At 43.1% G+C, this 24,438-nt stretch overlaps 1 protein-coding gene across 1 annotated transcript in view; it reads left to right on the top strand.

Moving 5' to 3' along the window:
• Window positions 1-24,438, top strand: part of LOC137536633 (alpha-2-macroglobulin-like protein 1) — a 56,411-nt gene that overhangs the window by 26,572 nt on the left and 5,401 nt on the right. The window contains exons 8-16 of the mRNA XM_068258883.1: window positions 632-728; window positions 1,947-2,061; window positions 3,309-3,418; window positions 5,990-6,151; window positions 10,477-10,701; window positions 12,106-12,169; window positions 13,123-13,268; window positions 16,639-16,788; window positions 20,249-20,380. Of these exons, the coding sequence (XP_068114984.1) occupies window positions 632-728; window positions 1,947-2,061; window positions 3,309-3,418; window positions 5,990-6,151; window positions 10,477-10,701; window positions 12,106-12,169; window positions 13,123-13,268; window positions 16,639-16,788; window positions 20,249-20,380 (1,201 nt within the window). The remainder of the gene's footprint in view (window positions 1-631; window positions 729-1,946; window positions 2,062-3,308; window positions 3,419-5,989; window positions 6,152-10,476; window positions 10,702-12,105; window positions 12,170-13,122; window positions 13,269-16,638; window positions 16,789-20,248; window positions 20,381-24,438) is intronic.

Genomic DNA, 24,438 nt, shown 5'->3' with positions numbered 1-24,438 from the left:
TAGACTGGTCATCCAGTCCCAGGTGTAGGTCAAATAGACATCCTCCAGTCCCAGGTGTAGTTTGAATAGAGATCCTACCATCCCAGGTGCAAACTGAATAAAGGTCCTCGAGTCCCAGGTGTAGACTGAATAGAGATCCTTCTGTCGCAGGAGTAGAATTAATAGAGATCCTCCAGTCCCAGGTGTAGACTGACTAGAGATCCTTCAGTCCCAGGAGTAGAGTGAATAGAGATCCTCCAGTCCCAGTTGAAGACCGAATAGAAATGACCAAGTCCCAGGTGTAGACTGAATAGACTCAGTTGGTGCTCAGTATATTAGCATTGGATGTATGTCAGTTTCGTTCCTACATTATCAGTTTAATGCACCAGCAAGTCATCAATTAGCAGTGCACATTGTACAATTTTAAGGAACCATTAGCATTAAGTCTGCTTGAAGTGTCTTTGTTCTTCCTATCCCCATCCTAAAGTGACTCCTGAGTACTGGGCCTAGAGCTGACAGCTCCCCATAGAACAGCATTCCACTTGGTCTGCCCTTGTACTGGACACTCTCAGCTAGCCCTCAATGGTTTTGATGTCTTTAAAGGATTATCTGTAGCTTTTGTAACACAGGCGTTGGGGATTTGCCTTGACAGATACACATTTAATAAGCCAGTGAAAGGAAACATCACTCTGAAGCTCTGTCGCTATGGAATCTTCAAAGAAAACATCTGCCAACAATTTGATGGAGTGGTAAGGGCTGCATTGGCATGTAGTAGTGCATTAATTACCAACCTTTCTCAGCTTGTAATGACCACTGATGAACCCTCATCATGTTTTGACCACTGATGAACCCTCATCATGTTTCTTACACATATCCTCAGTCATACTTACTTTCCCTTTCTCCCAGTGTGCATGCAGGGCCAGCTCTAGCCACAATGGGGTCCTGGGCAAGAATTAAATGTGAACCCCCCTAGTACCCTCCCTCCGATAGTATTGATTTGTCTGATTCCCACAACCAGCTGATGGATTGCCCAGGTCTCTCCCAAAGTGAAGAGTGGTCCCACGGGGCCTTGCAGAGTTTTCTCAGGGGAGCCAACTCAGTTGTCCGGCTAGCACTCCTTCTCTAGTCTGTGCCCTTACATGTCCACCCTCACAGGTGCCCCTTCTCCATGACCCTGCAACCGGGTCATGCCAGGTTACGTAGAAGAGGCGCAAGGGCAAGGATGAAGAAGGAGGTACTCTGGACATGTGAGTTCTCTCCACTATGAACACTCTGCAGGGGCCTTGGGAGGGCCACTATTCAATGTGGGTGAGACCTGGGCGGTTCACCAGCTTGGTCTGGGGCCCTGGGCAACTAGCCAGGTCTTCTGCATTTGCTCCCATCTGTGGCCTTTTACCCTTGGTTGGTCTGTGTGTTGCTGCCTTGCACCAACACACAGATCAAGGCTGGGACGTAACTACAAATCATGCCCCCCCCCCTCAACAAAACCTAAATGGGGCCCTATCAGGTTCACACTTCTTCCTTCCTTGCCTCCCCTCACAGCCTGGGGGCCCACCTTGCAAGGGTCATGAAACAACTGTGGCCATCATGATTTTCCCATCCATAACAAGTGTATTCAAAAAAACTCCTGACCTGGATGATGGACCCCTGTATCGGAGGGAGTAAAAGTTACTAGTTGGGGACCCCTCACTGCTCTGGACCCATTGCACAGACTTAGCCCAAGCAGTTGCACAGCCCGGTGATTTGGATGCCAAACACTAATCTCTGCATGTAAAAGGCCCACTTATGGTAGTACCTAGTGCTCATCATTGATCTGTCAGCTTGGTGAGTTTGTTGAGCCAACCAATTCTGATGATCCAAATCCCGTACCTGTTGTGACCTTGGCCTGTCTGATCTCTCCAGACTAGACTCCAGTCTGTTGATTTGACTTTCTTAAATTCAGTCTTTTGATCATTCATTTCTTGCAGACTAATACTCGTGGATGTTACTCCGTTGCGGTTAATACCGACACTTACCAGTTCAATCAAAATGGCTATGACAATTTTATGGATGTGGACGTCCTTCTGGAGGAAGATGGAACAGGTAATGACCATATGTTGTGTCCCCATCCAACTGCCATTTAGGTACCTCAACGATCGTTTTGTTCCCAATTTCTCACTCATATAGTCTATGTTGTCCATATGGATGATATGTAAGAGTATAGAACATCCAAATCAGAAAATGGGAAATCCACCAACACTACCGTTTCAGATTTTTCAGGAGTTGGCATCTTTTAGCAAAATTGTGTCTACTTTTAATCTAGTGCACCTGTGCCCAGTGGTGGTATAGCAATAGGGGAAGCAGAGGCTGCGACTGCACCTGGGCCTTTACATCTGAGAGTCCATCTAGGGCCCTTCTTCATCTGCTAATTAACTCCTCATTAGCAACCCTGTGACCCATTTTTGTTAAAACCATTCCTGCATCCAACGTAAATGTATGATGTCCTGTCCACTAGTGCATGCATTGTACACCAGCTGTGCACTTGTGTGCTGTAAACTAGGGATGATCGTCATTTTGGACATTCAATCGATTTTGTACAGTCCATTCATAATTTTGCTTATTTTTGCGTAATTTTTGCATAATTTATTGCCGACTTTAGCAGTTAATAACCCCGTACAAAAAGTCCTTGTAATTTTTGAGAATATTAACTTTAAAAATGCAAAAGCAAAATAGTTCAGAAAAATTAAAATTTAAAGAGACTCAGAGATGAGTCATATTGCCATTTTTTTTACTTACTACAGCCCCATAAGCATGGAAGTGTCCCTCGCCGTCCTCCCGCAGTCCTCCATTCAGCCGCAGTCAACCGCCGGTACGTGGCTCAGTCTGACTGAGTGACGTCAGCGTTACGCAGAAGGTCCACGCATGCGCAGAAGGCCCCCCTCTGACATCACTGAACCGCTTACCGGAGAAGATTGCAGCTTAACTAAGGACAGCAGGAGGACGACGAGGGACACATCCATGCTTATGGGGCTGGGTAAGTAAAACAACGACAATATGACTCGTGCAAAATTAAGTTTCCTGATTTTGTTTACAAACTAAATAAATTATGGTTTTCCCCAAAATTTCATATTACGATTTTGCATTGTTGCTTACGGTGCAAAATTACAATTATGCAAAATGTGTGCTCATCGCTAATGTAAACATGCACTCCGCATTTACCTGCATGCTGTACGACCACACGTTGTACACTTACCCTCATGCTGCTATCCTGTAAACTATGATGTGCCCAGTGGGCACCAATTTGTTATTTTATTTCATTTTCAGCCTTATAATATTTTTCTCTCCTGCAGGCACAATAGTGACAAAGAAAATGACCATCTTTATCACCACTGTCACTGTGAAAGTAACCTTTCCAGACTCCAGGTCCACCTATAAATCACCAATTCCATTCCGGGGCTTGGTAAGAATTTAGAATGAATTATAAAATTAACCTAGGCTTCTATTTCCATTCAAAATGTACTGAAAATAATATTCTAGTCCTGTGCAGCCACACCCCTCCTTGATATTTACATCACAGTCGACAACACAATTATTCCTCCTACCTCCTAAGTCCACTGCCTAGGCAACACCCTGAACTCTGCCCTTTCCTTTGCTCCCCACATCCAAAAGTGACCTGATCCTGCAACTGTTACTTCCCCAACATCTAAAAGATCCGCCCCTTCCTGACTCCAGATGCCACCAAACTCCTCATCTCTGCTGCCATCTCTTTTCTTGACTATTGTAACTTCCGTGTGTCAGGCTGCACTTAGAACAACATCATCCCACTTCAGTCCATCATGAATGCAGCAGCCAGGGCCGGCCCGCTCATGAGGCGGGGTGAAACATTTGCCTCAGGCGGCAGATCTGGGGGGGCGGCACCCGCCTGCACATGCGCTGTGGGCCGCCCGGCGAGCTGGAGGGGTAGCGGGCAGAAAGGGGGTATTGGGCCTAGCGGCGGGGAGGGGGGTCGGACCCCCCCCCTCCCTCGCCTGGGTCCCCCGATCTGCGCTCCCCTCCAGCGTTAAGTACAAGCCTGCATATGATGAAGAGCCAACGGGTGGGGGAATCACTCACCTCTTCCGCGTTCCATCGTGCGCTCCACTGACGCGTCCACTTACAATGCAGTGGGCGGCGTTGCAGGAAGTGACGTCAGTGGAATACGCGATGGAACGCGGAAGAGGTGAGTGATTCCCCCGCCCGTTGCCTCTTAATCATATGCAGGCTTGTACTTAACGCTGGAGGGGAGCGCAGATCGGGGGACCCAGGCGAGGGAGGGGGGGTCCGACCCCCCTCCCCGACGCTAGGCCCAATACCCCCTTTCTGCCCGCTACCCCTCCAGCTCGGCGGCGATTTTTTTTTATTTTGCCTCAGGCGGAAAATAGTCTAGGGCCGGCCCTGGCAGCAGCCAGACTCATCCATTCTCTCTATAGTTTTGCCTCCACGACTCACCTCTTAAAATCCTTCCACTGGCTCCCTTTCCACTTTAGGATAAGTTTCAAAATCCTATGTTCGGCCTATAAGTCTGTACACAAGACCTGCCCAACCTATATCTCTGAACTGTAAAACAAGAAAAAGACACAATCGAGAGCCCCCAATAGTGTATTATTGATGGTATACAAATACAAAGGTAGCAGCAGATAGTGATATACTTACAAGTATGGGTTGCCAGATTCAGGCAACTACTAATAGCGCATATGGGGATGTTAGCAGGGATGGTCGTAGTCAGCAAACTTCGCTACACTAGAACTACACTTAGTTTTAAGCAATGACGCTTCGCCAAGCTACGGCTTTGCAATCAAATATTCACTTCAAATGCATTTCGTAGACTACGCGTTAAAATACGCAATTACGCGTAGTGTGAAGCGTAGTGTATGCGAATGCTTATGCCCGTATGTAGTAATTTTTATGCATTAATTCCTCTTTAAATGCTTATAATGGGAACTCTTCTATGCGAGTAGCGCATTCGTAGTTCACTACGCCATACACATGTTAACTACCTATAGTGGGCGTAAGCTACACGTAGCGGTACTTCGCTACATGTAAATTCGGTAGCATCGTTTTTAAACTTCACCTACGAACTACGATGCGAACTACGGTGCGTAAATTCGCACTGGCATAGTTTCTGCTCATTCCTGGATGTTAGGGAAGAAGGGGTGCTCACAGGAAAAATTACTTTTAGATACCCCACAGTTTTGGCTTATGTTTAAAAACTTTAAAGAGTAAATTTATTGTTTTGTCTCAACTCAATAACACAGTCTGTCCCTTGTCTCAGAGAGCAAGAATATATGAACTATTGATCTTTTTTTATCTAGCCCCTGCTCTCAGTAGCATAGTTCTCAGTCAGGAAAGTGTTTTATGGCTGCAATTTCTTATCAGTGAGGGATACTATAGTCGACCGACTGGAGCAAAACTGTCTGTCAGTCGGATAGCTTAATGTTAACTCTTTCAAGCCGAAAAGGAAGAAAAGGCACACAACATATTCATTTGTTAGCTTGCCACTGCACATACACATCTATCTCATCATGTCACTTTATTATTATTTAGCATTTATATATCGCCGACATCTTCTGCAGCGCTGTACAGAGTATATAGTCTTATCACTAACCGTCCCTCAGAGAAGCTCACAATCTAATCCCTACCATAGTCACATGTCCATGTATGTATTGTGTGGTGTATGTATCGTAGACTAGGGCCAATTTTAGAGGGAAGCCAATTAACATGTTTTTGGGTATTTTGGAGGAAACCAGAGTGCCAGAAGGAAACCCACGTAGACACGGGGAGAACATACAAACTCTTGGCAGGCAGAGTTAAAGATTCCCTTTAACTTTTGCCATCCTTGTCATCATCAATTGTTTTACACTTCTTAATTTACACTCTATTGAGAAGTGTAAAACAGTCAAAATAATGATTGAGATTAATGTTGTGCTGAGTTTTAGAAGTATCTACAATTACACTACTGTACAATACATAATTGCTGTCTGATTCCTTGCAGATGACTCTGACAGGGGCGGGAGGATCCCCGATGCCCAACGAGGAACTAGAATTATACGTAAATAACCTGAGAATGGATGACCTTTATACAACTGATGAACAAGGGGTGGCTAGATTTACTTTGGACACTATCACCTGGCAAAGTAGGACAGTCGATATCCGGGTAAGAACCAACATCATTATGTCTAAGGAAAAAATGCAGTAACCATATTTAGGACAAACACAAATTGACTTTTTAGTTATGACCAAGGCTCGTCATGACGGCCATTAACATCATTCCCTTTGCTATTCAGGGAGTACTGTGATTGGCCGCAATGACGAGCCTTGGTCCCGCCTGCGGGACTGTCGCCTCCTATCAACGAAGGGAGCAGCAGCGGGTGGATCTAAGGGCCCTTTTCCACTAGAGGCGATTGCGATTGCAGAATAGCAAAATCGCAAATCGCTAGCGATTTTAAAATCGCAAGGGTTTGCTAAATAGGAATTGCGGTAGGTAATTTCCACTACCGCAATTCAATTTTTACAAAAGCACCATCGCGCCGCCGAGCGATTCCTTGCCGCGATTTTGCTATGCTGTACAGTGCATAGCAAAAATCACAATCGCCAGGAATAAAAAGGACTTTGCTGAATCGCAATCGCTAGCGTTTAACGCAAACAAGTTGCAAGTGGAAAAGGGCCCAAAATCAGCATAGAGGAGAGAGGGACGTTCCAGCTCCCACCCGCTACTGCTATGGAACGCTGGCTGGGATCTAATCAATGCAATTACCTGTGGCTGCATTCGGGCTCCGGGGACTTTGAAGCCCAATAGCCCCCGGCAGCTTCTTGCGCTACACAAACTCTGCGGCTCACTCCCCTACTCGAGCTCCTCCCTTTCTGCTTCCTTATGTAAAGTCCTGATGTGAGTACAAATGAGAAATTATTCACCCAGCTCTCAGCATTCCACTGACGAGATCTCCATTCAGTCAGGGGCACCTCTAGCTACCTAATACTGAGGATACCTCTGGCTACCTAATGCTAAGGGACACCTGTAGCTACCTATAACGGGCAAGGGAAGTAAGGGAGAAAAGTGACAGCTGGGACAGGCAGCACACTTGCGGTGCGGTTTGGTGGGAGTTAGTAGGTTCATGGAGGGCGGAGCCTCGGGTGCCAGGACATCTGTGCCTATAGGCTCCTGTGAGGTAAATCTGGGCCTGGTGGAAAAGGGCCCTTAGTAATCCTGTAGATTCTATAGCTCTTATTCAATTAACTTGTTCTCTTAAGTTTTGTCCTAGGAGATAACTTTCATCTTCTCATTAAAATAACTTTTCAGTAGCAAAGAAAAGGGTCTTATATTTTTATTCTTACATTGAGCAGAAATATAAACGCAACACTTTTAATTTTGCTCCCATTTTGCATGAGCTGAACTCAAAGGTCTGAAATGTTTTCTAATCAGCACCTTGATATGCCACACCCATGAGGTGGAATGGATTAACTTGGCAAAGAAGTGCTCACTAACACGGATTAAGGGCTGGAACCCACTACAGCGATATTGTTAGCGTTTAGGGAGCGTTTCAAACCGCTATCGATTTCCCTAAATGCTCAGCTGATGTTAATGGATGGGCCAAATTCCACTGGAGGGATTGCGATTAGCAAATCGCAAAACGCAGGACATGCAGCATTTTTTGCGTTTAGCATTAGCGTTTCTGCAATGTAAAGTATATAAACACTGGCATAATCGCTCATCAAAACCTACACAGAGAGATTTTGCTAGCGTTTTGAAATGACTGCACACTGTAAAAAAAAATAAAATTAATTGAAAGGACCAATCAGAAATAAAACCGCTAATCACTAATCGCTACACAATCTCTGGCAAAAAGCTGACACTTTTTAAAAATGCTACCAAAATCGCTCATGAAATCACTTACAAACCGCTCATTAAAAATGCTAGCGATTGCGATTAGCGATAGCGATTTGTAGTGGGTTCCAGGCCTAAGGCCTCTTGCACACTACATGCGATTGCGATTTTTTTATTACGATCCGATTTTTGATTCAGATTAAAAAACAAAGCAGCATGCAGTACTTTTTTCAATCGGAATCAAAAAATCAGATCGTATAAAAAAATCAAAATCATATATAGTGTGCAAAAGGCCTTTAACCTCCTTAGCGGTAACCCCGTGCTGGACACGGGGTAAGCCGCCGGAGGGTGCCGCTCAGGCCCTGCTGGGCCGATTTTCATAATTTTTTTTTTGCTGGACGCAGCTAGCACTTTGCTAGCTGCGCCAGCACTCTGATCGCCGCCGGCCCCCGCCCGATCGCCGCTATTTGCTGCGGCGCGCGGCCCCCCCCCCCCAGACCCCAGCGCTGCCTGGCCAATCAGTGCCAGGCAGCGCCGAGGGGTGGCCCGGGACTCCCAATGACGTCCCGACGTCAGTGACGTCGGTGACGTCATCCCGCCCCGTCGCCATGGCGACGGGGGAAGCCCTCCAGGAAATCCCGTTCTATGAACGGGATTTCCTGATCGGAGATCGCCGAAGGCGATCGAAGCGGGCGGGGGGATGCTGCTCAGCAGCGGCTATCATGTAGCGAGCCCTCGGCTCGCTACATGATTAAAAAAAAAAATTTTTTTAAAAAAACTGCTGCGCTCCCTCCTGGCGGTATTTTTCATACCGCCAAGGAGGTTAAGGACACCCGAAGCGAAAATAAACAAATGAAAAATAAACTAATGAAATAAACGATTGTATCTATCTTTCTTCTCCTAAAAATTACTTTTTAAAATATTCCACAGTTTTATTTTATGTTTAAGGGGACTCCGAGCAGTGCAGAAACTATCATTTTAAAGCTCTCTTTCTCCTCTTCCCAATGATATATAAACCACCGCCCTACGCCTTCTAGTTTTCGTTATTTTCGCGATCGAATTTGCCGCGGCCACAACTTCGATCGCGAAAACAGAGAAAACTAAAAGGCGTAGGGCAACGATTTAGGTGTCACCAGAAAGAGGAGAAAGAGAGCTTTAAAATGATATCCATCTTTGCATAGTTATATTGTATTACACAGGGCGACTTTTTCTCAAAGTCAACAGCTCCATTCAGCAGAAAAAGTCGCCCTGTGTAATACAATGTAACTATGGAAAGATGGATATCATTTCAAAGCTCTCTTTCTCCTCTTTCTGGCGACACCTAAATCGTCGCCCTACGCCTTTTAGTTTTCTCTATTTTCGCGATCGTCGTGGTCGCGGCAATTTCGATCGTGAAAATAGCGAAAACTAAAAGGCGTAGGGTGCTGGTTTATATATCATTGGAAAGAGGAGAAAGAGAGCTTTAAAATGATATGCATCTTTCCATAGTTTCTGTGCTGCTCGGAGTCCCTTTAAATATACTTTTTAAATGTTAACTGTTTTATTGTTTTTATCTCTTTCCTGCTCTCAAAAGCCATTTTCTGCTAGCATTTTCTGCTAGGAAGGGTATCCTTTAATTTAATTTAACAGATTTATGAATAATATTTGAGAGAAATGGGTCTTTTGTGAATGTAGAACATGTTTCAGATCTTTGAGTTCAGCTCATGCAAAATGGGAGCAAAACCGAAAGTGTTTTTTTTTATAACATTGCATTATTTTGTGAGTGAGTTTTGCAGTTTTAAAACCACACTCTGTTTTTTTGCAAGTTATAAAACAAAGCAGAAATAATGACCTTTTGAATTTTACTGCAGTCAAACCTTACCTCAGGCTGTATCTCACTGTTTCTTTGCTGTTTAAAGAGGAACTCCAGTGAAAATAATGTAATTAAAAAAGTGCTTCATTTTTACAACAATTGTGTATAAATGATTTAGTCACTGTTTGCCCATTGTAAAATCTTTCCCCTCCCTGATTTACATTCTGATATTTATCACATGGTGAAATTTTTACTGCTGGCAGGCGATGTCATTGGAAGGAGATGCTGCTTGCTTTTTTTGGCAGTTGGCTGTAAACAGCTATTATTTCTCACAATGCAACAAGGCTCCCAAAGTGTGATGTCAGAACCATGGTCCTGACATCACACTGTGGGAGGGGTTTCACCATAATAAAAGCCATACAGACCCCCCTGGTGATCCATATGAGAAAAGGAAAAGATTTCTCATGGGAAAGGGGTTATCAGTTGCTGATAGGGATGAAGTTCAATCCTGGGTTACGGTTTCTCTTTAAGTGCTTCAGAAAACAGGACTGTATTCAACCCAAGTCAGAGAAGCTCTTTTGCATGAATAACAACTGAAGTTTTTTTAACTCTTCCTGTAATGGAAAACAATATGAGACTCTTTTCTTTGCTACTAATGTTCTATGTCTTAGCTGTACTACATATACAATTCATTATTTCATAAGTTTATTTTCACTTCAGGTTTGCTTTAAATAGGCATTTTATTAATAAGAAGTGAAAGTATTACTCGGGGGAAAACTCGGGAGAAAAAAAGAAATTCCATATGGGCCTATATTTGTTATTGTACTGTTATCATTGAAGTGTATGTGTTTGTTTTGTCTTCAAGGCCCACTACCTCTCCAGCCCACCTCCCCCTGATAATGAAGAGGTCGCACCTGAATATGTTGATGCCTATATGACCCTTATGCCATATTACACCAATGAGAAGAGCCAGATGAAGATTAGGAATGAGCCCGCAGTCTTGTTGTGTAATGAGGAAATGAACCTCTTTGCAGATTTCACACTGGATCCTTCGGAGCATACAGAAAACTCTCTAGTATTGTATTGTATGGTGAGTGGTGATACAATAATGACTTCTACTTTGCACCCCAGACAGAGCACACGTTAGTCCTACACACGTTAGTCTGTTCTTGATCAAGGCATCCGGTTGGTGTCATCTTGGCTAAGAATTTAGCATATGGACAGGTGACCCCAGAGGTCTGCAGAGGTTGCTTAAAGCGTATCCGAGATGAAAAACTAACTATAACAAGTAAATTGTCTATATATCGTATGTAAAGTTTAGATAGTTTACACAGCATATCTAGCTGCAAACAGCTTCAAAAGTTTATGATTATTAATTCCTGTGATACAATGAGGGCAGCCATGTTCTGTTTGTCACATTGTCACAGGCTGAGGAATGGAGATGCTATCAGCTTGCCTGTGTGTAAATTCAGTCCCTCTCCTCCTCCCTCCTCCACTCTGCCTCTGAAGGGCCCGTTCAGATCAGAAATGCGGATGGCCATGCGTGCGGACCGCAACGCGTACGAACGCATGGCCATCCGCGTTTGTGTGCGTTGCGTGGCTGATCCCATCACTGAAAAGTGAATGGGACAGCCACGCGTTTTTGCAAAATCTGCGTGCAGCATGCGTTCCCGGACCGCACAGGTCCGGAACGCATGCAGTGTGAACATCAGACATTGCACTCTATGCAATGTCTGATGTCGTGCGTTTTGGCCACCTGCACGTGTTTCCAAAACGCGGCTGGAAACGCGTGCAGTGTGAATGGGCCCGAAATCAATAGCTAGTAACCTCCTCCTCCTCCTGCCCAGACTGAGCTCCCATAAGCCATTGCTACAGTGACAAGGCACAAAAGGAGCTGTGGGCGAGGCTTGTTTAGTTTATAGGGAATTAGAGTATTAAAACAAAACCCCCAAAAAGTATTTGGCTTGAGGAATGCCCTATAAACTATATGAAAGGAACACAATTATGCAACAAGTAAAAGTTTATCTCGGATCCACTTTAAGAACTTTAGGACCACGCCTCTCTGGCCCCTTAAAGACTAGGACCCCTTTTGTTCATTCTTTCTCTGTAATCAATGATTGACTCTCAATGATCACTGAGTAAGAAAGCCAATAAAACGAGTACATATTACTCTGGCGCCGGGCAGTTCGGCGAAGGTAGAGACAAATGACGGCTCTCCCTGCTGCAGCTAAACTCCGAGGCAGTGTTAAATATAACTATTCCCCCTCCAAGTTGTTACAACAGGGGGTGCGCAGCATAGCATTTCTGCTATGATGGCGCCCAACTTGCTTTGAATAAAACTGTCTCCTGATCTGATTGGTGCAAAGAACTCAGCTGTTGCCTAGTAATGCTTCAGTAAAGCATTGGGGCCTCTCAGATTTATCTGCAGAATAGTAATTGTCTACTCCATACTATGCATTTGCGTTGATTCTTTTTGTGTTTTGTCTCCCCACAGGTTTTTGCACGTGGAAAGATAGCTCAGACCTCAAGTTTTACATATGATCTTGCTCAGAACGGAGGTAGGTTTTATGATATTCTATGTTTTTGTTTTCCAGTGGCTTTTAGTTACAAATGTTTATTTTTCATTAGATAAGGTTGGAGCGTTGTTTTCAGTGGTGGCTACCATTTTTCTTAGCATTTTTTAAATCGATTTTCTCAAAAACTTCTACAAGGTCTTTTTTGTAACTTTTTGGTTGTATTTTAGTAGCAATAGCAAGTATGGGGGCTTACTAATCACCACTGAAGTCGGCACGAAATTACGCCAAAATGATATGTAAATTCATGCGAATCATACGAATTCGTAATTGCGCATAGGCCTAATTTCTGCTCATCACTAGCTCCAAGTACAAATGTCAAAAAGTGCCTACTACTATTTCTCAGATTAAAAATACTTTTTAATTGTTTTTAATCACTTGACCTCCAAGGGTTTTTTAAAAATAATGAAAATGTATTTCATTTTTCTATGGGAAGGTGTATAATAGGGTATTTGGATGTGGTTTTACTTATTGGCCACAAGATGGAGATACAGAGTTAGTGTGTTCTAAAAATAGAAACAGAGCCAAGTGTTTATTATTTGTTTATATTTATGTAAACACAGGAGCGTAGAAACTCGTAACGGTGGTGGTAAAATGTACCGTACATTTTTATTATGCGGTTATTCAAGAAAGACATACTGTATATATATATATGTGTGTGTATCTTGTTTTTTTTTTTTTTTTTTTATATATATGTTTCCTTGAAGGGAGAAAAAAAACCAAAATACGCAGGATGCAAATTGTTGTTGACCAGGAAATTGTCAGTTTGCAGGTGCTAATTAGAATTCTGCACTGCCAATTAATTAACCAGCCATTTAAACTTATGAGCTAATTAATGAGTTAATTAATGGCAGTTCAGGATTCCAACGCACCCTTTCAAAGGGTTGACTCATTCCATAAGGCAATGCACTAAATGTACACCTTTCTTACTTCCATAGGTCTTAATGGGTTCTTTTCATTCCCTGTTTCTGTGACCTCAGCTATGACACCTGCTGCCACCATTCTGCTTTATGCTACTATGTCTAGTGGAGACATGCTGTCTGACACCATAAAAATTCCTGTTACCAGCTGCTACCCCAACCAGGTCAGTATCATGGGCTTCTTTCTTCCTTTCTAAAAAAACAGCTCCTTATGCAAATTATGTGCCCACGTGGGTTCATTTTGTGGTACCATTTGTGGCAATGAATCTCTGCAGCTAAAACATCTAAGCGCATAGTAATACAAATGTATGCTGGTTTAAGATGGAAATATTGTGTAACATTAATGAAAGAATCTTAGGCTGTCACAACAGATTGGCACTTAACATTTTTGTAGTTGAATATCAGTTGGATTCAGCAGTGGATAAACACTGTCACCTCATCCCTTGATAAAGTCCACTTTCCAGGACGAAACCGGTCGGGTAAGAGACTTCCAAGCACTACAAGAGCACTCGAGTCATGCATGAGTTACCAGTGGTGGGAGGGCATGGAACCTAGTCATCAGATGGCAAGTCTACTAACACTCGTTTTTTTTTAATATGAACCTTAGTTGGTCATACCATGAGAGAAGTTGAGTGTTTTATTTGTTGCTTTTCTTAGGCTACTTTCACACTGACACGTTGTGTTGCACTGGACAATGTAATGTGTCTATTGTAATGGGACTTCACATCAGAAGCAGGAAATTTGGACGCCTGTGTCTAATGGACAATTTTGGAGCCCCGTCGCTAATGCAAATATCAGCTATTGGGTGCCCAAAGCAGAAATCTGGGCACCCAATAGTGGGCCCTGGGTTGTCTAACTAACATTTTTTTTGTTATTGAAAATTAGAACGTTATAGTTTTTGAATTTTTTTGTTTTTACAAATTTTTCATTATTGAAAAGTATCATTCTAAAAATGTTGTTTTAAAAATGATAAGGTTAGAAAAGGGGGTTTTAGGGTTAGACATCAGGAAGGGGAGCCCAAGGTTAGGCATCAGACACGTTAGCAACTGTTTATATTATGAAATCAACATGCGCGTTCTTATGTGCAGAGTGCACATTGTATTGTGCCCACATTGTAGCGATAGGCAAATTGCATAGCGAGAACTCAGCCCAATGCTACGTACACACATGCGACAACGATCGTTCGTTGTCAACGACGAACGATCTTTTAATTGACGAAAGAACGACCGAAGTAAAGTTAGTTGTAAAAAGTATGTAACGATCACATCGTTAGAACGAACGTTACACCACGTAAAAGCACTTAATGCGCCTGCGCATAAAATTGTAAAGTTCCTTGGAGAAAAAGTGAAATGCGCATGTCCAGCCTGGTACGAACGATCGTTTCCAACGATGTGCCACTTTTGCTAACGATCGTCGGTGGTAAAAATCCGCCAAGTCAGAACTTTGTTTTGTAGCGATTTGCCTCGTTCGTCGTTTGCCTTAATAGTCGTTGGTTCGTTTTTTGTAACGATCGTCGTTGGTAAAGATCGGGGAACGATCGTTACAAACGACTATAGTCGCATGTGTGTACGCACCTTTAAAGTGACTAATGACTAATAAAAAATATCCATTTGTGTATCAACAACTCCTTCTTGGGACAGTATTGAACAGGGCCGGCGCTTCCATTAAGGCAAGGTGGCAATTGCCCTAGGGCCCCGAGCACTGCTGGGGCCTCAGCCTCTCCCTGCCTAAACATATGTGTGGTCACGCTGCCGCCCCTCCCCCCCCCACGCGGGCAGAACCCCGACTTCCCTGCTAATTGATCTTAGCTAACAAATATATCCTCTAGCGGGGCACGAGAGCAGCATTTTTACTTTACCTGTCTCGGCTACTGTGCTGGAGCCGCTTGCCTGTCTTCTTCATTCCACTTCCTGTGTGTAACATGTGTCGGGTACAGGAAGTGGAATGAAGATAGGCAAGCGGCTCCAGCACAGTAGCTGAGACAGGTAAAGTACAAATGCTGCTCTTGTGCTGGGGCGCCGCTAGAGGATATACTTGTTGGCTAAAATCAATTAGCAGGGAGGTCGGGGGTTGGGGGGCGCGGGGGTCTCGGCCAGTGTTGCTTATAAATTTTCACATCGAAAATTCCATTTTCAAATTTGGCGAATTTTCACGAAAATCTTCAGAAATATTTGCGTTTTCGACAAGCAGCGAAAATTAAAGGAACTTTGCTGTATGCGGATGCTTATGTCCTTATGCGGAAAAATTTCCGCAATAATCCGCTGTATGTGGACGCTTATGCCCTTATGCGGAAAAATGTCCACAATAATCCGCTAAATACGCGCATGGGTGAACTAATATATGCGTACATTCCACCTTCCAATGCGGAATTGTATACGTATAGAAGGGCAATAATATTTCTGCACATGCGCAATGATCCGTATAGATGCAGTTACCGCACGCGTAGTTGACTTTGTGAAACATACGTTAACTATGCGTAGCGGGCGAAGCTTCGCATAGCGGTACTACGACTACGCGGAAATACATACACAATAAACTATGTATTTAACGTGAAAATAACGGGCATTAGGCGAAAATTAACGCAAAAATGTTCGATCAAAAATTTGGATGTCGAAAAGAAATTAGTGCTTTTTTGGCGAAAGTTCAGCGAAAAGAATATTTGCATTTTCGCTCATCACTAGTCTCGGCATCTGGTCAGTGGCTGCAATTTTTCGGGGGATTCAGGCCCCAGGATTACCTTTGCCCCCGGGTTAAACCGGCCCTGGTAGTGAAGGACACATATTTTAGGGCTGGGGACAGCATCCTTTATTCATATCATAATAAATGATTGTGTGTTCTGAAGATGAAATCCTTTGTGACTCGGAAAAAAAATTGGCATGTTTGCAATATTTGCACTCATTCTTAAATTGTATCTTAAAGGGGAACTTTATCAAAAGGAGGGGGGGGGGCAATAGGTTGCAAAGCGAGAAATTATTGATATTCGCCATGTAATTTATTCATATTGTTTGATCCACAATGAGCCTGCATGTCACCATTTTTTCTACTGGCAGATAAGAAAACAACCAGACAGCACCAGCTACCATTATCTATAACCACACCCCCTAACAATGTGATGGGATAAAAGGTTGTTTTTTTTTTAGACATACATATGCACAGAGGGAGACGCTGCATGCTTGGTAGTTGGTAAAAGCCGTTATTTCCCACAAAACAGCGAGGTTCACAGACAGAGAACTGTCAGGACAATGGTCATGACATCACACTGTGGGAGGGGTTTAAACACAACCTTAGGTTAGAGTTCCTCTTTATCTTTTCCCTTTAAGTAAAAAGGTATTCGTATGTTCTCTTCTAAAGCCTGATTTGCTACATACTCTATTTTGTCTTATTGAAGTCCTAGTTTTCACATATTCCCACTTCCTGTTTGTGGATTGGCAGCAAGCCTGCAGACAGGAAGTGGGCATATGTGAGTAAACCTGACTTATTTGCATCTCATATTCTGTTGCATTACGAAATGAGCCTATTGGTTTGTCTTCACAGGTCTCTCTGCAGTTCTCAGAGACACAGAGTCTCCCTGGATCTTCTGTGAGCCTCTATATTTCTGCATATCCCAATTCCGTGTGTAACATCCGAGCTGTGGACAAGAGTATTGAGCTGCTGAAGGAAGAGGGTGAACAGCCAGATGAGACGGTACTAATTTAATGCCTGACATTTAGCCTGTACCGATAGTAGCCTGAAAAAGAGATAATTTGCATATTCAGTAGTGGTGCATTGTGGGTAACCACCAGGCCCGGATTTACCTCAGAGGAGCCTGGAGCTAGAGTTGCCCACAAGTACTAAGTAGCTAAAGTAACCTCAATATTTGAGTACCCAGAGAGAAAAGTGCTATAAAGTAGTAGTAGTAGTAGTAGTAGTAGTAGTAGTAGTAGTAGTAGTAGTAGTAGTACTACACAGAGCCCTGGTAATATTTTGTGATGATGCCACTTGTTGCTGTTTCTATTAAACACTGAAATTTTTTATTTTTTGGCACAACCACACCTGCACTCGTTTGCGACCAATTTTTCTGCTCGTTAGGGTCGGAATTTTAGTGGTGTGCATGTTGTTGTGCTGAAAAGTAGCAATCACATGTATATGTTTACAACGCAACATTACATTTTTGGGAAATGTCAAAAAATAGTTCTGCTTCATTGACACTATCTACATTGAGTTTGTATGTCTCCTTCATGTTTGCACAGGGTACCTCCATGTACTCCACTCTCCTTCCAATTCTGCAACCCATAACACAGATAGGGCTTGATTTACTAAAGCGTGATAACTGCTATCACAGCAGTTATCACTCGATCTGCCGCTCGCAAAAGTTTACATGCGAACAGCATTAGTTCACATGATAAACGAAGGTTATTGCGTGATCACGTGCGCTTTCCATGTGAAACGCGCACGTGATCGCGCGCGAACATTCGTTCCACGGGCTTGATTCACTAAGGCTGCTTTCACAGTTGGACGTTGTGGTTTGACGTTAGAGCAGCCTGTAACGCAGCCCAACTCACAGCAATGACAAATCAATGGGCTGTTCACAGTGCCCACGTTGCATACGAGTATAACGCTGCACGCTAAATGAAAGTGCAGCATGCTGTGCGTTCTACTCTTATTTTGCCGCGTTAGACTGTTTGCACATGCGCAGTAATGTTTTTGTTTTGTTTTTTTAAATTTGACGCATGCGCCGTTTTCGTTCTATCAGTATAGAACGAAAATGGCGCACCAAGAGATGCATAACGTGGCTCTATGTAGCGTCCACCAACATCACCACCATGCGTTGCGTTAGGGGCACGTTTTGCCACCTTAACATCCCCCTGTGTAAGAGCCCTAAACCATGATAAGACAAATATCACACCTTATCAAAGTTATCACACGTTATCAAACGTTATCAAAAGTTATCACACATTATCAAAGTTAACACGCCTTATCAGAGTAGCACAGCGAGGGCCGAGGGGCAGGACGGGTGCCATTGCCAATTAGCAGGCATAAGTTTGTAACGCTCACTATGCTACTCTGATAAGGCGTGATAACTTTGATAACAGGCTTGATTCACTAAACCATGATAACTCATATCATGGCTGCACTAGCGTTTTCATGCGCGTTTTTGCACGATAACGACCTTTATCACGCAAACGTGGACAAAAATTTGCGTTTGCGCGGTCGTGATATGAGTTATAATGGTTTAGTGAATCAAGCGCATCATGTGAAGTGATGCTTTTCACGTGAAGACACTTGCGAGTGCCAGTTCGCGTGATAACCGCTGTGATAGCAGTTATTACGTGATAATAGTGAATAAAGCCCATAGATTGGTACCCCCGCCCACACACAACAGTAGTAATGGTCATGTCTAGGAGAACTGATAGAAACGCACGTGATCTGTTTGATCAGCTGATAGACTTGCAAAGCTCTGATTTGCTGGGATCCCATCCTGCTTTAGCACATGATCATCACAAGCAAATCAGAGACTTACATATCTATCACCTGACCAAACTGATCACATGCTCCTCCAGGAGTTCTCCTAGGCGTGATCATCATTAATTTAAGCAACCATTGTGGACTAGCGCCATCAAATTAATTGTAAATGAAATAATATGAGAGGAATGTGCTAATTGGGCAATTAGGATAAGCATGAACAACAAAGAAAAGTACCCAATAACCACAGCACCAAACCACTCCTGAGTAGATTGTATTTTTGCCTGTTATTTCCATGGCATTTTTATTGTAATGGTTGTAAGGCATTGTGATTGATGTATTTATTAATAATCATGTACACCGCTGCTATCACCTCTGGTGATTTTTAGTATTGTTTTTAAATTGTTTACTATTTACCAATAAAGTTTTTGTATATTTTTGAATCTACTCAGGAGTGGTTTGGTGCTGTTGTTATTGGGTACTTTTCTTTGTTGTTCATTGTGATCATCATAACCAGTTCGACCTATCTGGACGAGCTTCCTCGTCCAGATAGGCACTGCTGCTGCCGCCGGCTGGTGCGCACGATCGGGCCTGCCGCTAGCCCCCCGATCAGTGAATGGGAATATAATTCCCATTCACCGATCTACCTTCCCTGCAGAAATAACGACGCTTTCTCTCCAGAGAGCGCAGTATTTCTGCCCCCAGGAAACATCTCCCCAGCATTTTAGTTCCTGGATGCGAGATCGTTCGCATCCAGGACTTTTTTCACTGTGGCCATCTTGTGGCCAAATAGTAAACTGCACCAACATACAATTTTAATTAAAAAAAAATATTATTTTACATTTAAAATTAGCAGTTTCCCTCCCACACCAAAAATTACCCACATACACTTTTTTTTATTAAAAATAAAATAAAAAATGCAATTAAAAAAAAACAAAAACAACATAAATAGTTACCCAAGGGTCTGAACTTTTTAAATATGCATGTCAAGAGAATATGTTATTATATTATTTAAAATTATAAGCTTATAAATAGTGATGGACGCAAATTGAAAAAATGCACCTTTATTTCTAAATGAAATATCGGCACCATAAATTGTGATAGGGACATCGTTTAAACGGTGTAATAACCAGGACAGATGGGAAAATAAAATACATGAGTTTTAATTACGGTAGCATATATTAATTTCAAACTATAATGGCCAAAAACTGAGAAACAATGAATTTTTTTCATTTCTTTCTTAATCTTCCTGTTAAAATAGATTTAGAAAAAAATAATTCTTAGCAAAATGTACTACCCAAAGAAAGCCTAATTAGTGGCGGAAAAAACAAGATATAGATCAATTCATTGTGATAAGTAGCAATAAAGTTATAGGCGAATGAATGGGAGGTGAACGTTGCTCGGATGCATGAGATTTTCGGACTGCGGTGCTGAACCTCTTAATACACCAACCTGAAGCAATGTACATGCACTGGAAACACTATAAGGCCAGTTTTGCCAAAACGATTTGCAAGATTTTCCCATTCCAGCCAAACGTTCGTCTGGCGAACCTGACAACAATGATTTTGTGCACCCCTACCTCTAATTTATAGCAGTATTGTGGCCAAGATATTCTACAGTCATTATATATTCATGTTTGTATTATGCAGAAAATAAGTCAGCCCAGAATTGGAATTTATTTTTTATTGTATGTCTACTTTAGGTTGATGAGTACATGAAACAAAGGGATGCACAAGGCTACCCTGAAGGGCTGGAAGATCTTCAGTCCTGTCCTACAGGCTCTCAGGCTGTTTATGACGACTCAGAGGAATCCGATATGTATAAGAATCTAGAGGTACTTTCATATACGTCTGTTTGTCTAGATATACTGTCTGCTTGCCTGTATAGAAATAAATACCCGGGCCACATTGGCATAGCCAGGGCCGGGCCGAGGAAGAGGCAAGAGAGGTTCCAACTTTGTTCCAGCTCTGGGCGTAGCAATGGGCCCCAGTGCAAGTTTAACATTGGACCCCCACCCCCAGAAGTCATTAGATCAGGCCTGGAGCATTAGGTAGCCAGCTAGTGGTGCTACGACTGAAGGGAGCTCTTGTCAGTGGGATGCCGAGAGCTGGGTGACTAAACTCTCATTTATGCTGCTAAGGACTCTGCATAGGGAAGGAGGGAGGTGCTAGGGGAGGGGTGTGAGCTGCCCCTCCTTCATCAGGCGCCTGTAGGCGCGTGCCTACAGTGCCTTATGGTAAATCCGGCCCTGCATTAGATAGCAATTGATACGGCGCACCAAAACCTGTCAAGGACAACCGCAGTGTCAGAGCCTGAGTTAGAGATGCTCATTCGGATTTCAAAGAATTAAAATTTCCACATTTCCGATCAGATATCTGTATTCCGATCTGAACCATGGAAAACGTAACTCGGTAATCTGACTTCTGTGGAAATGCCGCTTTACCACAACTTGGTCATTTTAACCCAATCACAGAACTGGGAAGCATAGAGAATGCAGAGTCAACTCGGAAGTATTTGGCCAATCAGAGAATGCAAAAAAATGACCAAAATCCACTACTCGGAAATCGGAAAATGATCGGAAATCTGCAGAATTGGTGATCGGCATTGGCAGAAATCGGAATTTCTACGTGAATCGGAAATCAGTATTTGTGACCATCGTAAGAAGGGGATTGGGAAGAGTTTATTATTGATTACCATTATTCAAAGCATCTATAAAAGTGATTATTAAAAGCACTGGACCAACAGAGAGCTAGTACTGTGACTGAGGGAGGGCCCCTCGGGGCCCCTCTGGTCCAAGGGCCCTGGTTCGGTCACAATCTCTGCATTCCATATTGCTACACCACTGCCAGGCCAAATTGTTTTTTTTATTTAGATTTTAGTACACTGTGGTAAAAAGGAACCAGCCAATGTTAAATTAGTATTGGTGGTGTGATCCGACAAGTAGAAGGCAGACCAAGGCATACCACCTTTCCATAAACAGCTCCTTTATTCCCTAGCTGAGCACTGACAAAGTGGCATAATAGTGGGGGTGAATAGGCCATATGGCCTTGTTGTGGATGCCCACTTCTTCAGAGACCAATCATGCACCTCTGATTGGCCTCTGAGGAAGCGGGCAACCGCAAAACGGCTGACAGGCCTATTCACTCCCACTGCTATGCCACTTTGTATGTACCCAGCAACAGAATAAAGGTGCTTTTGATGGAAAGGAGTTGTGCCTCGGTCTGCCTTGTACCTGTTGGATTGGAATACTGTGCTTGTGCAGTGCAAGTTCCCTTCTCCTCCTAGTACATGGTGTAGGCTTTTTCCTACTTTTAAAGTATTGGTTTTCTGGATGGAAAGATACTTTCTCACTTTAAAGTAAACCTGAGATGGCAATGGAGAGAAAATGTATACATACCTGGGGCTTCCTCCAGCCCCCTCCAAGCTGATGGTTCCCTTGCCATCCTATGTCGCCTCCTGTATCTTCCACAATCAGCTCCAGTAAGTCCGCTGGGCCTGGGGCCAACTGCGCATACGCGGCCTTGCCGCGAAGATGCCCCCATCGCGCTCCTGGCATGGGGAGCGTTCTGCGCCTGCACAGTGTGCTACCAGCTACGGGAGCGCAACGGGGGGCATGGCCAGACTGCACCTGCACTGACTGGCAAAGACTGGATGACTTACCAGGGCTGATTGCTGAAGATACAGTGCCGCAGGGAGTAATCTGCCTGGAGGGGGCTGGAGGAAGCCCCAAGTATGTATACATTTTCTCTCCTGTCTGATCTCAACTAGACTTTAAAGTGGACCCAAATTAAAAATACAAGATTTCAGAAATGAAATCTATTTTCTAAATTATAGCAGCCTTTTTTCAGCTGCATGATGACAAATATAAAATATTTTACATTTATTGGAAGAACCCCTCCCTTCCTTTCATATTGCCGGGACAGAATCTGGCAGACTGGTGGAGTAGGTGGTGTCCAGCAAAGGAGGAATTACTAATGGCTGCCACCTGTATAACCCTAGTTATGAAAAGAGAAGGGTGAAAAGCAGGCACTGAAATGCTCATAGGCTTGAAGGAGTGTTTATTTATCTTTGTATGTGTCAGAGTGGTGCAACTAAATATTTTGAATTAAAGAAATGTTGAGAACACAAGTTACCGTAAACTCATCTTTTTTGGTTTGGGAAACGTAAGAACGTTTTTGGACATTTGTAAGAATGCTGTTGCTGTCTGTGTCCCCACACCTCATTTGAGATGATGCCCCTGACTTCCTGACCATTTAGCAGGTCACACAGGAAAAGGCAATAAGAGGAAATCTCTGTACAGTGAGCACTAACAGATATAAAACTGTTCAGCCAAAGCATTAAACTTGCCTGCCTAACATTGGGTCAGTCTCCTTGAGCTGTCAAAACTGCTCTGAGCCATTGAAACCTGTGAAGGTGTCCAGGTGTATCTGACACTTGGACATCACTGCAGGTTCTTTACCCACGCTAGCAGCTTCAATAGAGTTATCTCGTTGGAGATGAGTACACTGCTGTTGATCTCAGCCGGCAGAACTCGTGCTGTACATTCTTGGAATGCTTTGATGTCTCTCTGCTAGCCGAGGATATCGAAACTGAAAGGAGAAGTCCTCTGTTATTTTCTCAAACTGCCCCCTAGTGACAAGTGGCCATAAACACACATTACAGCAGTACTAATTATTATTAAGGAAATGTAACAAATAAGAAATAAAACAAATTAAGATCTATTTGGATGTAACAACACAATTGTTGCCTCTTTGGTAGGGTATAAAACGTAACTTTTAATAAATAAAGATATAAAATACACCCTGAGTTGGCTGTCTTAATTACAAACTCATAACTTATGAACTAGGGGTCTATAATAAGCAACGCTGGAAAGATTACCCCCCCCCCCCCACCCCCCATTCAATGCCTCAGTTACTTCCCATTCCTTTTCTTCTTCCCTTCTGGAAGCCATAGTGGGGGTGTTCATAAATTTGTGAACTGCCAACTTCCTAGCAAAAAGATCAATGTCTTTAACAGTTTCAAAAAGATCAAAGTGGGGGGTAGGAACAAATGATAGACCCTTTGAAACACCCTTGGGTGAAACACCCTTTGGGGTGCGTTTCAAGTTATACACTTTATCATTTTTAAAATCATTACAATCTCTCATATATTTGCTGTGTTTCTTTGATTTAATTACTTATTTGTGATTTTGTACTTTATTCTGTAGTTTATCTTCTAGTTCTCTGAAAGAGGGATGAGATTTAAATGTCATAACCTTTTTATGTTCTTCAGCTAGTTTGCTATTAATATTTTCTAGAGCTTTAATTTCAAAGTCTCTAAGATAAGTCATATGGGGAGCGCGGAAATACGATACTTCTTACTCTGCGTATTGGCGCTACCAGGAGCGACTAATCTATGGATTATTGAGTATTTTAAACACAGAGGGAAATGAAATATTGATCTAAGGAGTGTAGTGGACATAGAATAAGGGGTTATCTGGTATCAATGGTTCCTAATGGAGAGTCCCTTTGATTGGCTTGGCCATTTTCTGACAAGCCCAGGGACCAATCACCAGGACTTTTTTCACAAATGGGTGGAGCTGGGAACACACCCACACCCATGTGACTGTCTAGGAAGTATAAAAGGACTCCAAATAAGCCAGTCCATTTAGGCTGCTGTCATGAGCGGACATGCTGTTTGACTCATGTTATTTTCTTTGTTTTAATAATATTGCACCTTAGCACCAATGCACTTTTGCACTTCACTTTGTTCCCTTGAAAAAGCTTCCGCTAGGAAGTGAAACATGTTGGGTTATTTTGGTGGGAGTTTTGTGTAATTTATTATTGACGATATGAACTGTAGGGGGGGGGGGGGGGGGAGAAGTAATCTTTCCAGTGTTGCTTATTATAGACC

Source organism: Hyperolius riggenbachi, chromosome 10 (genome assembly GCF_040937935.1).
Source record: "Hyperolius riggenbachi isolate aHypRig1 chromosome 10, aHypRig1.pri, whole genome shotgun sequence".
Classification (NCBI taxonomy): domain Eukaryota; kingdom Metazoa; phylum Chordata; class Amphibia; order Anura; family Hyperoliidae; genus Hyperolius; species Hyperolius riggenbachi.
The sequence above is the reverse complement of the archived record's forward strand: the minus strand, read 5'-3'. Positions and strand labels throughout refer to the sequence as shown.